The sequence below is a fragment of the Meles meles genome, chromosome 4, assembly GCF_922984935.1.
Source record: "Meles meles chromosome 4, mMelMel3.1 paternal haplotype, whole genome shotgun sequence".
Lineage (NCBI taxonomy): Eukaryota > Metazoa > Chordata > Mammalia > Carnivora > Mustelidae > Meles > Meles meles.
The window spans coordinates 67278519-67295627 of record NC_060069.1 but is presented as its reverse complement, the minus strand read 5'-3'; the positions used below and the strand labels follow the sequence as shown (position 1 = coordinate 67295627).

The 17109-nt window shown below is 36.7% G+C and overlaps 1 protein-coding gene across 2 annotated transcripts in view; it reads right to left on the bottom strand.

Moving 5' to 3' along the window:
• Positions 1–1214: 1214 nt before the first annotated feature.
• SLC2A2 (solute carrier family 2 member 2) overlaps positions 1215–17109 on the bottom strand; it is a 31220-nt gene continuing 15325 nt past the window's right edge. For both annotated transcript variants that reach the window (XM_046001985.1, XM_046001984.1), the window contains exons 4-11: positions 15748–15872; positions 12988–13103; positions 11936–12098; positions 11268–11455; positions 8257–8361; positions 4943–5044; positions 3863–4066; positions 1215–3776 (exon numbers count right to left, since the gene is read on the bottom strand). In XM_046001985.1, coding sequence (XP_045857941.1) covers positions 3576–3776; positions 3863–4066; positions 4943–5044; positions 8257–8361; positions 11268–11455; positions 11936–12098; positions 12988–13103; positions 15748–15872 — 1204 coding nt within the window. In that variant the 3' untranslated portion in view covers positions 1215–3575. The remainder of the gene's footprint in view (positions 3777–3862; positions 4067–4942; positions 5045–8256; positions 8362–11267; positions 11456–11935; positions 12099–12987; positions 13104–15747; positions 15873–17109) is intronic.

The window sequence follows — 17109 nt, the reverse complement described above, 5'->3', positions numbered from 1 at the left end:
CCCCATAACTAAAACCAGTCTTTTCATGATGATTCTTTCTAATGTGCACCAAATTAGAAAGCAGTAAAAAACACCAGCAGATGGCTCAGAGTGGCTGGCAACAAATCTTTTCTTCTCAGGTCACTGATAGAATAGTAATGAAAAATTACTCTTTTTACTCAGCACCTCTGCTTAGGACACCATAAGCACAAGATATTGCCTAACATTGCCTTATTTGCTACATATGCTATAATCTAGCAAGAAGAAGTAGCTTATGCATGCACACTGGTTTACATGTATATAATACTTCTGCAGTTTTTAAGGATTATCAAGAAAGTTTGGTCTTTTTCTGTGATTATAATCTTGTTGAATTGCATTTAAATATACAGCATTTTACTCTGTACTTAGTATTAGTCAAGAAATATAGAAACCTTTTTAAAAATAACTTAGGTAAAAACAAACTTTAAAAATAAAATAAAAACTCATAATCAACTTGGAAATATCAAGTTTGGGTTTAAGAATTAGATAGCCTAAAATCTCCCTTATTTTTTACCATTCCTTTGTCATTGTGAAATTATTGCTTGAAATAAGAAAATGTTATCTTGAATTTACAGAATTTTTTGTACTCAAAAGAAATTTGGAAAAAAATTTAAAAATTTAAAATGAAAAGAAAAATTTGGTACTGTCAATATATATGACAAACTTTTATTTTAGCAGTATCTTTGTGAATACTAATTCTAGGTAACATTTATTAAGCACCTCCTTTTATACCAGGAACTCTTCTTAGCACTTTATATTTAATCCTTACAACTCTCTGAGGTAGGTAATATTATTGTGCCCATTTTACAGGGTCTCCAAATCAAGTTTCATGGATGGCAAAAAGCACACATGAGGACATTCATATCCTGGTCTTCCTGAACTGCTTATTAGATTGTGAGCTCCTTGAGGAGGAACGGGGCAGAGTCTTAGCGTATCTCAGTGCCATCACATTGCTGATTGCATAGAGAAGAAAGATCTTTTCTTCATTGAGAAGATCCTTTCACTGGTATCATGACAGTGGGCAATAGCTAGGTGTAGCGGGTGAGTGGCCAGACCAAGAATTGTAATCATGCATCAAATAAGCTAAGAAAAATCACATTGTTAGCACATTAGAGTATGAAAAGACTTCCACAAAAATAATAGAGTACGATGCAAATTAATTATTCAAACTCACATCTAATTTCCCTACAGTTGTATCTAATTAATCACTGCCAATTTTATTATTTATTATGATTCATCCAATTGAAGACCAGGGAGTTTCTATTATGTTAAGATAGTTCTTTTGTCTTATAAAACTTTAACAGTTTCTTTCTTTTTTTTTTTTTTTAAAGACTTTATTTATTTGACAGAGAGATCACAAGTAGGCAGAGAGAGAGGAGGAAGCAGGCTCCCTGCGGAGCAGAGAGCCCAATGCGGGGCTCGATCCCAGGACCCTGAGATCATGACCTGAGCCAAAGGCAGCCGCTTAATCCACTGAGCCACCCAGGCGCCCCCTTTAACAGTTTCTTACTTCACCTTAAGGTTTCTTTTCAACTCATTTGTATCTCTGCAAGGAAAAAAAGTATGGAACGGAAACAATGTAAATGGTTTCAATTTCTGAGGCATTAAACTCCAAGCTATGAATTTCTGGTGTTAGTTGAAATAAGTAATTAGAACTTGAAAGTGGTCTTTTGGGTTCTTTATTTAAACTCTTACTACTTTATTTTCTTAGTAAATGATATTGGGAATAGCAATTTGATTAAATCACATTCATCACCTATAAAAATGTTAAACTTCTTTATCATTTAACTTTGGGCTTCTCAAAGACCACAGGCATCCTGAAGAAGAGGACAAGAGCCACACAGGAGCCATTCTCCTGCTCTTGTCCATTCAGAGTGCCCACAATTTTTCTAGAGTTCACAAGCTGGCACAAAACTTTTGAACTATTTAAACTCACTTTAACTGTGTCCTGAGTCCTAAGTAAAAATAATTTATTCCAAATTGGTCCAAAGGGAATAAAAAGCAAAGTGAAAAGAAATAATTTTATGTTGTCTGGACTGCCAAATTATAGAAAGGTAAAACACTCTGGGGGGGAAAAACAAGTGTTCAGCATTTTTTTCCCTTTCCACACATAGAAAGTACTTTTTTAAAAGTACCTTTCTTTTATCCACATTAAAGCAAACATAAAAAGGATTGACTCTGCTCCACTTTGTGGGGAAAACAGCCTGGAGATACTTTAGCTCCCTGCTAAGCCTTTGGTATCCATCAGAACTGTATTTCCATAGTTGTAAATTGACTATAAGTGAAAGTCTGTCAAATCATCTGTGCATTTCCAATTTGCCTACATAGGTAAAAGCACTTAGAACAGTGCCTGGCACATAGGACACAGGAAATGTTAGCAATAGCAATAGAACGGCTTAGATAGCATCCATATACTGCCATGACAAAGAAGGAACATCAAAGGGAATGACTATCTAACCAGAAAAATTAATACAGATTTTGATCAAGTCTGAAATTGAGCATTCATGAAGTTTTCAGGAACCCATCTTTAGGATTCCTGGCGTCCTACTCTTTCAGCTTGTCTTGAAACACAAAATAAATAATGTGTTTTAACAAACAGAGCAATCTTTTATTTCAGATTTCCCTCAGACTGCTCTAACTTATTTAGGGTTTGAGGAGATATAAAAATGCCCAGATTAATCACTGGTTGAATTTACTTTATAAAAAATACAGCTGAGAAAACCAGGCTGTGCTCAGTTTAAAAGCAAACTAAAATAGAGCTCAGAGGACTGAACTAGCAAGGAATTAGCATATGTTTATAATAGATATTAATATTAACTGATAACCCAAGCTATATGACTGGTAAAAATCTTTTCAGTATTTAATCTTATAAATTATTTGGTCATCAAGCAAAGGAACTAACTTTTTTTTTCTGAGTCCCAGAAGATTTGGTAAGCCTACCAAAAATAAAATTTTTCTTTATGAACATATCTTAATATACTCAATAAACCATTCCACGTGAAAAGAGAGAAAAAAATAAAATTTTACACAAAACAAAAATTCTAATGAAAAGCTAAGTGGGAGAAAATAGAAAATTTATCAATTTTAACATGGACCTTATTATCACTAGCCAAAGCTCCTTTAGTATGAGGTCTGTGGGTAAGAAAATGCAAACAATCATATTCAAATATGTAAATGAGTTGCAGCTTCAGGTTTCCAGTCATGTGCTCAATGAAGCAATAGCACGATACATTGGAACTGCTTCCATTTCAGGAGAACCTCATTATAAAGAATAGAGCTCAAACATTATAATGTACTTGCTCTTTGGTGTAGTAAAATAAGCTAGCCTTTTTGGTTCATTTAATTATAGAATCTTACTATCAAAAATAGATGCTCTAACTTAAAAAAAAACACTTTCTGTGGTAATTTTTGATGACATTTTTGAGAAGAGCCCATAAAAGCTCTCTAAAAAATAAAATAATACTTCAAGACATAGATATAAAATTCTCAAAGAATCATCAATTAAAAACACACAACTTTCTTCCCGTTTCTGTACTTGTCAAAAAAGCAGGTTATCTTTACACAGTCTCTGTAGCTCCAAGGAATTCCATTTCCACAGCAGTTTTTGGCAGTTTAGCTGAGCTACTCTTCTTTCGGAATTCTGCTGCAATTTCCTCAAAGGACTTTCCTTTGGTTTCTGGGACTTTGAAAAATGTAAACAGAGTAAAGGCCAGGACCACTCCAGCAAAGAGGAAAAACACATAAGGTCCACAGAACTTCTGCATAGAGAACAAACAGAGTTCCAATTAGCAGCTGTTCTACTCCATCTCTATTCAGCAAATTTGCACAATAATAGACTGCTTACCGCAATGTATTGGAAACACAGAGCTACAATGAAATTGCACATCCAGTTGCTAAATGCAGCTATTGCTAAAGCAGCAGGCCGTGGTCCTTGACTGAAGAACTCTGCCACCATGAACCAGGGGATGGGGCCAGGCCCAATCTCGAAGAAACTGACGAAGAGGAAAATGGCTACCATGCTCACATAACTCATCCAAGCCAGCTTATCCTGAGGAAAAAACAAAATGAAAACAGAAGTAGAGTTGGAATTATTGGCTGCTGCTTCTTTTAGCTAAGTGGGCTCACTGAGTTCAGAAGTGACATAGCTCTGTTCTTGATATGTTTATGTGCAAATAACTACAAATTATTCTGGTTTGAGACAAGTTTATTCGAGTCTGAGTTATGCTTTTAAATGTTTTGAACTCTGTTAGAGGAAATCCTCTGGATTAGGATTTTATGTGATTCTCAGTCTTTTCCTGTGATAGAAGCAAGGCAAGAATCTAATGATCTTTGCTCCTATTCATACCAAGATTGCTAGAGAGGATGCATTACCCTCCATGAAGTAGTGGACGAAGGTGCTGGGTTGGTGAAGGCCTGGTATTTGCCCTAGGTCACATAGGTAGCCAAATGACAGAGCCAGTGTTAGAACCTGAGCAGGGGTGACCCCAGAGACTATGCTCTGACCATTTTGCAAAACTGCCTCCCTTGGCAACAAGTGCAGTTTACTTTGTGACAATTAAGTCTTTAAACCCCAAAAGCTAGTTCCCCTTTTCTTTGCATTTCTCCCTTGTATTCTATGCTGTTCCTCTGGGTTTATGTCATAAGTCAAACTCATTGTCTTTTAAGATTTTATTTATTTATTTGTCACAGAGAGAGCATGTGCACAGAGGGGGAGCAGCAGGCAGAGGGAGAAGCAGGCTCCCCGCTGAGCAAGGAGCCCAAGGGACTCGATCCCAGGACCCGGGATCATGACCTGAACTGAAGGCAGATGTACAACCAACTGAGCCTCCCAGGTGTCCCTCAAATGTTTTTACTTACAGAGCCTGGAGCACAGTAGGGCTATCATGTGGTAACCAAATACTTCAGTGCAAAAATCTGCACTTACCAGTAGTATAAGTCCCACGGACATGAAGATGGCACAGACAAACATCCCACTCATTCCTATTAGAAACAGAGAGCGTCGCCCTGCCTTCTCCACAAGGAATACCTGGGAAAGTTTTAAAAACATGCTGACTTAAATAGTTTTTACTGCCAAAGAGGTCATTTTAATTTATACAGCTGGAAGGAGGCAGTTCTATAAGCCCATTTTACAGATATGGAACTGAGTTGGGGGGTGACTCTTGCCTTAGGTGGCAGAACTGGTCTCAGTAATAATTAAAAGATACTTTCTTCATTTAGTCACAGTCATTTGAACAGGCCATTCTGGAGAAAGAACCATAACCTTACCATCAATCTACAATTATTACTTGAGAACAATATTAAAGCCTGTACATCTCAGATATCTTTCAGTAGATTTCTTATACGTTTAAAATGGCTCTACATAAAAAAGGACATTAATTTATCTTTTGATAATTATCTATTATAAATACAACGTTTTGTGCACTGCAGAAAACTACACCTGAAATAGTATAACTGTTGGGTTGTCAACCATTCTCATCCAACTTTCTAATTGCTAATAAATTCAAATTACAACCACTCACTTGACAACTTACAGAATTTATCACTTTACCAAATCTGCATTTTTCTGGTGTGTCTAAATGTATTTGGTGCTGAAGTGAATTATCCATTTGAAAAGATAAGACTTTAAAGTAAAAGCTTAAAGTGCTTTCTTGTCCTAATTTAGGAGATAAGTCATTGATGCCTTTGGGTCTGTGGACCTTTGCATTAATGGTTAACATTTATGACTAGCCAAGACCAATATTTGTTAAATAGACTCTTCTTGCTTGATCCTTGGGGTACTGCCAGGGTTGGTGAATCACACACAGAAATTATCTGTCATAATTTCTCACTTCAAAGAGTAAATTGGCTTGGCTCATAAATCTGTTAGTAAATCAAGAGCAATCTAATATCCTTGAGCTTTGGCTCTGAGAATATATCTGAAACATTTGTTTTCCCCTATAATGAAAGCCCCTTTCATTTCAGAGACAATTCATATTCTGTTTCAGATCACTTCAGGATGATGAACAAACAGCCCACACTTACTGTTGAGAAGGTAGTATGAAAAACACCTCTTGCCCAAGTTCATAACATTTCTGTATATAATTTGTAAGTATAGCTTTCAAAGTTGACTTGATGACACCATGTCAAGCTATCAAATAGAAGCATTTCTTCAGGAGTGAGGGATTTTACTGTTTCCTCTGTTTTTGAATAATTTTTACTAATAGGATAATAAATTCTAAACTCACTCCTTGAGGGTGGAGATGTCTGCCTGACCAGAACCCTTGTCTTTGCCCAAGACAATATGTATCACACAGATTCTGGATGCCACTGCTTCTTCTCTAGACCCATCTGTGTCCCTGTTCCTTCCGTGTTTCTTCCTGTTTTGTTTTCTCTCAAGTTTACAGGCCCTCTTCTACTGACCCATTAGTGTAGAAGAAAATATGGAATGTGGAAACATAATTCAGCATGGAGTTAGGAAAGTCTTTCTTTTCCCAAATACTCATTCAGAAAAAAAATTGATTATGTTCCTTCCAAGTTGGTGAAACATTAATATCTTATTAGTGTATATTCCTATTTGTGTATCTTTATTGGAAAAGCTACACAGAATTCAATAACATTGGTAATTTAGGGGAGAGAAATTGGGTGACCGAAGGACTATCCTTTTTGTACTTTTTGATCCTTAAAACAACTTTTCAAAAATAAATGTAATTAAAAATTTTTAATGTTATCTATAGCCCTGGAGGGTTATACAGATGATTAGAGCTGATTTTTAAAATGTCACTCATCTGTTCAAAAACTTTCATAGAATAAAAGGATAAACTCTAAAAGGGCATATTCAAAATAATCAAGAAACATTTCAAAACAACTTCTACTCCAGCTGGGTTTGGGGGCAAAATTGAAATTCTATAGTAGTTCCCTTTATAGGCATTTGCTATTTGGTTTACCTAATTTTGACAACTTGTTTTACATACCAAATCCTGTTACATATAAAATGTTTTAAGCATAATCTCCATATTAGAAAAATATGTTGAAGTAGGATTTGTAAAGAATATATCTCAGGAGACAAAAGAATGTGAGTAGATTACATCCCAGTAGCAGGACTTCATCGATTTTGAGTGGCCTTTTGGCTTGAACAGGCATTATCTCTAAAGCATGCCTACAGAACTCCTGGTATTCCCTTGTTATCTGTTCTCCCTTCTCTTTCCAAGGTCCAGCACTGTTTAATGTAGTCTAGACAAATCTGCTTTTTGATCTAGGTAGCTAGGCTGTAATTTATTGACCACCTTAGGGTAATAGTTAAAAGTCCATCTGCAGAGAATGAAAAACAAGTGACTAAAGTATATTGAATATAGCATGGTGTGACCAACATTGGAAAGCACAAGCTTTTTGGATATCCTGCATTCAAAGATAAAAATAAGCCCAATATCCTCATTTTTAGAGTGAATTACATGAGTTGGGAAGTTTTAGGGTTTTTTTGTTGTTTGTTTACTATTCTTAGATTGTTAATCTATTCTTAGATTATTTATGTTAAATATTATTGTCAAGATACTGAATCATTCATTGTATAAGGTATTCGGTCTTGAGAAGACTATATGACCTTTCTTCTTGTCAGAAAAAAAATAACATTTCAAAAGTAATAACACTTCTGTTAAGTTATACCACTTCCACTCCATCTCTTATAATATCACACACATTTTTATGCATCACCAGAAGTTATGGCCTTGTGAGCTATCTGGAAGCTCTCTCCATTAACCTAATATCAAAGAATTTGCTGAGTCTGTTTAACCGTGTTACAGGCATTGATATGTTACAGAGGGCCTTATTTTTTTTTAAAGTGTTTTCACTAAGACATCAGGATAAAAAAGAATTTCAACCATGGAAAGAGAGGAACCTAGGTAGAAGACCGAATATTGATAGAAATGACACATCACCTGATCCCAACAGATGTGAGTACAGAGCAAAGGAAAAGGAATCCAGCTATTTACACAAGGAAGATGTCCTCTGTGCCCCAAGTCAGTTATTAATTCACAAATGAGTGACTAAATGGCATTCCAGCAAATGGGGACAAGCAGTGATCCATCTGTTCAGCTATGCTTAGTAGTTTATTTGCATATAGGACTCTTCCCATGACCCATTTGTTTCTATACTCCCAAAACACATGAGCGATAAATCGCTGGTTGCTTTTAGATCACAAGGTACCTTCCTCTGCCATTTCTGAACTAAGGAACAAGTGCATTTTTATCTGGGGTATAAACTCACAGAGAGAGCAGTGAAAACCATGTTGATGGCACCAACTCCAATGGTTGCATAAACAGGTTGGCTGATTCCAGCTGTCTGAAAAATGCTGGTTGAGTAGTAAAAGATCTGTAAAGTAATAATAATTTAGCTTTAATCAAGAATCCTAGCACTGATAGCTTGAAAGCAAGAAATATTTTAAGTTGTTTACTTTTAGTAGTTTCTATGGAACCATGGTCCCTAGAACACCCTAAACATTTTATCTGTCCTTTCCTTCCAGGCAGTGAGAAATCACTATCAACCTTTAGTGTTTGAAACTTCTGATTTCTTGAAGTCCTCCTTAAATTTAGCTGAAAACTCTGAATTTGCATTATCTTGATATATATTTTTTAATTTTTAAACTCTTGTTAAGGTGTAAAATACATACAAAAAAGTACACACAACATAAGTATACAGATTAATTTTCACAAACTGAACACACCTGTGCAAATAGCACACAGATCAAGAAATAAATCATTCCCAGTCTTCCAGAACCCCTGAGAATATCTCCCTATTTTTCCAAGGAAGCTCTTTGACTTCTAACATCATAACAAATTTTGTCTAGTTTTGTACTTGCTATAAATGGAACCACACAGTGTGAATTATTTGGTATCTAGTTTCAACATTACCTTTGCAAGAATTATCCATATAGTTGTGTGTATTTGTACACTGTTCATTATCATTGCTTAATATTTTTTTACTAATATACCACTATTTATTATCCAGTCTACTACTGATGGGTATTTAGGTAGTTGTCATTTGGGTGAATATGAGGGGTGCTGTTATGAACACTCTAGTACAATCCTTGTGTTGAATATGTACACATTTGCATCTAGGAATAGAATTACTAGACCATAGTGTATTTATATGCTCAGCTTTGATAGATACTGATGAATAGTTTTCCAGAAAAGTTGTGTCAATTGACACTCTTACCAGTGTGTATAGGAATTCTGGTTGTTATTGCTTTTAATCCAAAATATTTCACTAATCTCAGTGGACATGGAGAAATCCTCAAATCTCTCTAATAGCCTTTATTATTAATTGTATTTTTACATTTATGTTTTTTAAAAGATTTTATTTATTTATTTGACAGACAGATCACAAGTAGGCAGAGAGAGAGGAGGAAGCAGGCTCCCAGCTGACGAGAGAGCCCAATGTGGGGCTCGATCCCAAGACCCTGGGATCATGACCTGAGCCGAAGGCAGAATCTTTTTTTTTTTTTTTTAAGATTTTATTTATTTATTTGACAGACAGAGATTGCAAGTAGGTAGAGAGGCAGTGCGAGGCGGGGGAGCGGCGGGCGGGGGTGGGGGGCGGAACAGGACCTTGGGATCATGACCTGAGCTGAAGGCAGAGGCTTTAACCCACTGAGCCATCCAGGTGCCCCCAAAGGCAGAATCTTAACCCACTAAGCCACCCAGTCACCTATAATGGTCTTTTTAAGGCCATTCTGTCATTCTGTCATCCTCTCTCATTCCTTTCCCATTTAACATGCCCTGTGCTGGCACCTCTTCTTGCAGATAGGGCTAATGGAGAAGGACTGTACAGATTGTGCCCAGTGAAGAGTAGCTTATAGCACACTGCACACTATCCCACATTTTTAGGCTGTCCAACAGCTTCAGTTCAACATTTCCTTGATGCCTCTAAGTCAGGAACTGGGATAGGAGCTAGAGCAGGAAGGTTCAGAAAGACTAAGTATTGTTCTTTTGGATATACAGGCAGAGCTGGAAAAAGGATACAAATTTGGTCTCCAAACCCTGAAGTTACATAGAGTGTTAGATTAAGAGGGATATCAAGGACCCATTAAAGGAGTATAGATATGACAGGAGAGCAGTATTCAGCTTGTTGAGTGAGGTTCAGGTCTCCTTTTGTTTTAACAGGTAAGAATTACTTTCTTTACCTCTCCCAAAGCTCTGCCCATTCACAAGTCACCCCCTTGTGGGTGATTAGCTCATAATAGAGGAAGCCAAAACCATATTTTTAACAGCAGTAAAAGAGGGTAAGTGATTTTTTAAATCTAGTATTTTTATAGCAAATGTTTACTTTTTTTCTTCTAATAGCTAATTGCCAGTAGAACAGTTTTGGTCTGTGTAATGCAGTGATTTCAGTTCAAAACCTAAAAGCTAGTGAAAACGTACATTCAGTATGGTTTTCAGTCATGTCTTATCTACTGCCCTTACTCCAGTGTCGTGCCAGTTCACACTATTGTTTCTTTTGTATGCTGGCTCTCTTAATAGAGTGAAAGTTTCCTGCATGACAGGAAACTTCTTTGCACCTAACTATTTGGTGTTATTTATTTATTTATTTTCAAGTAGGCTTCACATCCAGTGCAGGGCTCAACGCAAAACTTAATCCAGAACCCACAGTCCCAAGATCAAGATCATGAGTCTGATGCTCAACCAACTGAGCCATCTAGGTGCCCTGGTATACTTAACTACACAGGTAAAACAGGGTAGGTGCCTGGGTGGCTCAGTGGGTTAAGTGTCTGCCTTCACCTCAGGTCATGATCCCAGGGCCCTGGGATTGCGCCCCACATCAGGCTCCCTGCTCAGTGGGAAGCCTGCTTGTCCCTCTCCCTCTGTACCCCCATGCTCTCTCTCTCAAATAAATAAACAAAATCTTTAAAAAATAATAATGATACATAGATGAAGGGAACTATGGACTAAATCCTAAATTTGCTACTCAACTCTAGAAGTCTCCTGTAATTTAGGGTGTTGAGGGTGGCATAATTATTCTCATTTTCCCTCTTTTGAATTAATTATGATTTTTGCTTATTACCTTCTGTCTTAATAGACACACAGTACCATTGATTATTGACATTTTTAAAAATTCTAATCCAATTTTAGAAAGCAGATGTGGCAAAACAAAGAAAATTAATGCTCAATATGTTTTTTGTAGTAAAACATGATGTCAAATTTTTAAATGCATTTTGGTTATTTAATTTATACCCCTTTCTTCCCCTATTTTAGGGAGTTAGAAAGTATTCTTAAACTTACCCCATTGATTCCAGAGAATTGCTGAGCCACGTGCAGCATCAGTGCTACTAGAATAGGCTGTCGGTAGCTGGAATTGGTGAAGAGCTGAATTATGGAGACTTTCTGTTCACTGGATGCTTCTTCTTTTTCTTTTCTCATCTCAGTGATGTCTTTAGTGACATCAACACCTCCTCTGAGTCTTTTCAAGCCTGCCCACAAATTGATCAGGTCGACACAACTCAGGTCAAAACAAAAGTAAATTTATTTTTATTATTTTAATGAAAGAGCTGTAGTTCAGTAAAGCCCTTTCTATTGCTTTACAGCAGGAGTGTTGGCAATTCTCTTTGTAAAATTAGATCCTGTTTTTAAATTTTGAGAACAGTGACAAAGAAAACTATGATCTTTGTTATCATAGAAGAATGATGCATGTAAAAGTCTTTTAGAAAAGCCTCTGGTTGAGTCCAATACCCTGCATGTGGCTTTCCCATTTGGGCTCAAGTGTTTATGGGTTTGAAATGGCATGTGTGAGTCATATTGAAGTGATCTTGCACATTCTTTTTACATGTAATCATTGACTTCATTTGGAAAGTGCTCGTATCAGCTTGACCAGTAAACATTCATGCACACTGTTTTTCATTAGCTGATAGTTCCAAAACAATAGTAAGAAAAAAGAACATTCACAGACTTACTTTTCTTTGCTTTGACTTCTTCATCCAACTTGATGTAAAGGTACCTGGGACTTTCTGGACAGAAAAAGAGCAGCAGAGACTGGATGACAGCTCGCACAGCAGACAAACCAAGAAGGATATGCCATCGCTCATGATTGCCCAGGATAAAGTTGAGGCCAACAATCTGAAAAGGCAGGGAGGAAGCATGGCAACTGCACAACACTTTGGGTCTGCCTTCTGTAACCGTTTTTTGAAAGTTATTTAATAGTGAAACCATTTGTTGAAAGTTATTTAATAGTAATCCCTGACAACTTTGACTCAAGTATACCCAAAGCAGAAACTATTACTAGTGTGTCTTACTTCACTAAATTCAGGACTATGTGTTTTACAAAGAGTTCACCGAGGTTTATTTTCATTAACTTATATGGGTCATTTAGGATGGGAAACAACCAAACTTTTAAGAACACATTTGAAACCTAAAGCAACAACAAAAATCATGTGTGTAACTTTAGACCCTAAAAATTTTTTCTTCGATTATGCAGAAAAATAAAATGGGATTACATAGATAGAACAATTATTTTAGTGAGAACCAGATTTATCATCCTTATTGCAGTGGCTTACTCTCTGGATAATCCTAGGTTAGGGGTTCTGAGGACTCTGAGTCCATGGGATAGAAGAGAAGGATAGAGCCAGCTGAACAAAAAACTGCTATGGTAATCATATACATATTAATTGTCTAGGTAAGATGCCCAGAACAAAGGAAATCCAAGCAGTCAAAAATGTGAAGTTTCCTATTCTTTGAAATCTGAACAGAATAATTTAATTCTAGACTAGCTCCTGGAGTTCAAGACCTGGCATGTTGGGTCATCTCTATTGCCAAACCTACCACAGATCCAAGGGGAGAAGTGAGGAGTGGAGCAGTAATAATTTAACTTTGAGCTAAAAAGCCTAAGTCTCTATAGCATTCCCATTCCCAATGGTGGAACTAGTTTTTTCCGCTGTGTTGATCTATCAGGGAGGGAGAAGCTGGATAAAATAGAGGATGAGGTAAAGTAGGGAATAGGAGTTTTTACCTGACTAATAAGAATGCCCGTGACAATGGCCAGCTGGTGAAGTGTGCCAAGAGCACCCCTGAGTGTGGTTGGAGCAATTTCACCAAGGTACATTGGAACCAAGCCTGAAATTAGTCCTGCATAAAACATGAACATAAATGTGAAAGTGCAGCCAGGACTATTTCAATAACAATAATTTGGTTCAAGTATAGCCAATATCCTGACTAAAAGGACCTTTCAGAGTCTGTTGGAAGGAAGACCCCTTGTCCCCAGTTATAGACATGGTTTATGCAAAGAATATTTGTTGATAAGATTTGATAGAAGTTGTAGCTAGATATAAGAATAGAAAGAAATGATTAGTCGTGGATTTGGCAATTATTCATAGCATTGCCTTATTTAGTTAAAACCATGTTAAAATCGACTCTACATGGTAATGCCTCAAATTGTCCTCAGAAAAGAGACTAAAGAATGCTTTAATAATATTCTTGGTCTAAACTCATGTTATTAAAGGAAATTAGAACATATCTAAGCCAATCTCTTTACTTGATAGAAGTGAGAAACAGTTTATCCAAGATCATAGTACAATAGAGCTTTAGCACGAGAACTACAAGCCTTGAGTCTCCACAGTGTGGAAGTGCCTCAAGATCACTGTTAAAGTGGTGAGGGAGGTGTGGACAGGTGAAGAGGTTCAGGAATTTGGGGGCTCTTCCTTCAATTACTCCAACCAGAGCAATCCAGCTTCTTTATCCTCTCCTAACAATGGGCTTCAGAAAAGACTTCGGTGCTTAAAGGAATACCAAAAAATTGAAAAGCCCTAGGCAATTCTGCCTTCTATAGCTTTCTTAAGCACAGATGTAATCAGTCATGTTGGAAATTGTGGAGTATCCAGTCATTTGCTGAGTGCATGAAAAGGTCAGACACTATCAACAAGCAAGGTTGAATGCAATGTTTAGCATTTTCTTAAGAATTTAAAAATAAGACTTGTCAGAGTCTTCCTCTTAGACAGTTTGTCTATAAAATGGAAATGTATGGTTTTTGTGTAAAAGATGAATGTGGGAACTGTTTCAGTATGTTTTTAATGCTTTAAAATGTTAATAGCTCACATGAACAGTTGCGTGATTGATATAGCATCTGAATTTTGGCTGACATTTATATGTGCCTCTAATGTGTGGTCTGTTGATCTTAAATAAGAAAAAACACACTTATTTGTCCCCTTTTCAGGCTGTACTCTGTGCAATACCTCCTATTGTATCCCAAGAACATAATAATGTAGATAAGATCACAGGTCTGAGTTCACACAAATTTAAAGTAAAAATGTATTTCCTATAATTTTTAACAATTTTAATGCTCAGAACTGAAGCAGGCATAATTTTAAAAGATTGTTGGGGAGTATGAGTTACTTGGCTATGCTAGTGACAGGTTGCTCCTATCACTATCACTCCTATCACAAAAGAAATGTTTATAACATTTCTTTTCAATTTTCTCAAAAATATTTGTGATTTTTTTTCATACTGTATTTTTTAAAATGGAGAGAGAAGAAAGAAGGATCATGATTTGGACCTCCTTGATAGTGTTATTCTTTGCATTTTACTGAAGACCCAGGCAGAGACAGTGCCAGAATTAATTTATTCTGAGTCTAAATCTCTCCACATGTTGGTTGTCTCTTCACCTTAATAAAGCTATCCTCAGTCTCAGCTATTTGTATTAACATTGAAAACAATGAAAAGAGACTTTAAATTAAGTTATTAACTTCTGGCCCTTTAGAATTTTGTTTAGAATTTTGTTTCAAGGGATCATTGAAGACACATGAAGCTACAGTCTTTTCTCTTTGCAAGTAAAAACTATAAACATTTTATACATCGTTTGTGCTCTTGTATCCTCCCCCAGCCCCAGTGGATATTAGTGCTTTGAAAGATGGTTCTGTGATTTGGGACAGTGGGTTAAACCTTGGCTCCAAGCCATCAGAATCAGGGCTTCACTGGCACTGAGAATCTAAAGATTTGGCTGTTTTAGAGATTAGGTGATCCTCCCTTCGCTCAGACCTCTGCTAATTAAGTTTGCTTCTGAAAGTTTGAAACTTCCAAAAGTTTGAAAAGCTATTTCTAAGAACTAGTGATTCCAGATACTCAGATGGTAGGTTCACAAGGAAGGGGAGCATCCTTTGTCCATTATGAACTCCTCTACCAGCTGCTCCTGCCTGACTCCCTCTCCCTGAGGTCACCACCACTGTAATGCTTCACCCAGCCACATCTGGAATCCAACCACAAATGTGCTCTGAGAGATGGGCTTGGATGTCAAGGTCTTTCTGAAAGGAGAGACAGAGACCTAGGTGGCCAAGTAGGCCACAAGAGACGAGTTGGAGGTTCTGGGTATAGCAGTGTGCCACTGTCTTCAGCACAGCTGGAGCAATAGCAACAGCTAGCTTTTCTCGGCAGCTTACTGGAGGCAGATTCTGTGCTGAACATTTTACATGCATTCTTGCAAGGGCCCTATATCGTAGATACTATCTCCTTCATTTAACAGAGAAGGAAGCTATGAATTAAATAACTTAACCTGTGATTATACCAGTAGAAATTGCCAGGAGGGAGAAGATAGTTTCTTAACTCCTACTTACTGGTCCCAAACCTCCCGACTCAGGACTTCAGTTTTATGCTATTGCCTTTCCCTTTTGTGATGCTATCTCTGGCTCAAAAACTTTCCTGAATGTTACCAATCTGCCTTTAAAATAATTTCCAGACGTGTGTGTGTGCGCGCACACGCATGCATGCATGCATGACTTACCACAGTAGAGTCCTGATATGCTTCTTCCTGAAATTATAAGAATGTGAGATGGTCCCAGTTTTGAAAATCCCATCAGGAGAGCTCCAACTAATGAGAGAATGTTTGCTACCAACATGGCTTTGATTCTGAAAGTTTAAAAAGCAAGAATTACAAATTCAGCATTAAAACTTGATAAAATTATTTGCTTTCAGAGTATGCTAAGATATTTATTTAAGAGCAGTTATTTTAATTTCGCTGAGAAAGTTAGCTGGGGAATTTTAAACCATAATTGCTAGTTTGACTTATCTGTGGACTAAAGCTTTAACCAGTAAATAATGCTTATAATGAGAAAATCCAGGTTTCATGCATGTGGTCTCCACATTTTAATAGAGATGATTCAACTGTACTAATGACTGGTTTGATTTAAGATAACCCTTCTGAAACTTTTTCAAACAGTTAACTAAGTTTTCTACAAGTTGATTGTTTTAAGTGATCATTGCCTGGTGATAGCTACATTTATCACTGTAGTTGCAACCTATGACATCCTCTTTCTTTCCCCTCTTTCTTCCTTCTCTTCTCTTTTCATTTCTCTTATTTCACCTTCCCTCCTTCTTTCCTTCCTCCCTTCCTTCCTTCCCTCGCCTTCCTCCCTCCTGCCCGCTCTTTTTTTTTCTTTCTTTCTTAATGACACAGGTTTTTAGTTGGTGTAGATGATGTAACGATCTTCCAAGGTTAAATTTCTTTTAATATGAATTGTTTGGAAGTAAATTAAAATATTCTTTTACTTTAAGCCTTATCAAAGAGAGTTAAAATTACTCTTATTTTAACATTGTGTGTCATATTTCCAGAACCTATAAATTAATGTCAGCCAACATAAAATATGTAATAAAGCTGACAGTAGCAACAAAAACATCATTTTCAAAATTAATCATGTGAAAATTAACAATACTTGCAGATATCTGATACTTTTATTCCTATTAAATGGGAAAGTGGGACACAAAAACCTTTTTTAAAATTCAATAGATGAAGGAAAAAATGAAACAAGATGGGATCAGGAGGGAGACAAACCATAAGAGACCCTTAATCTAACAAAACAAACTGAGGGTTGCTGGGGGGGTGGAGAGTAGGGATAGGGTGGCAGGTTATGGACATTGGGGAGGATATGTGCTATGGTAAGTGCCATGAAATGTGTAAGCCTGATGATTCACAGACCTGTACCCCTGGGGCAAATAATACATTATATGTTAATAAAAAATAATTTAAAAAGTTTAATATATGTTAATAAAAAATAACTTAAAAAGTTTACGGGCTATGGACATTGGGGAGGGGAGGCGAACCATAAGAGACTATGGACTCTGAAAAACAACCTGAGGGTTTTGAAGG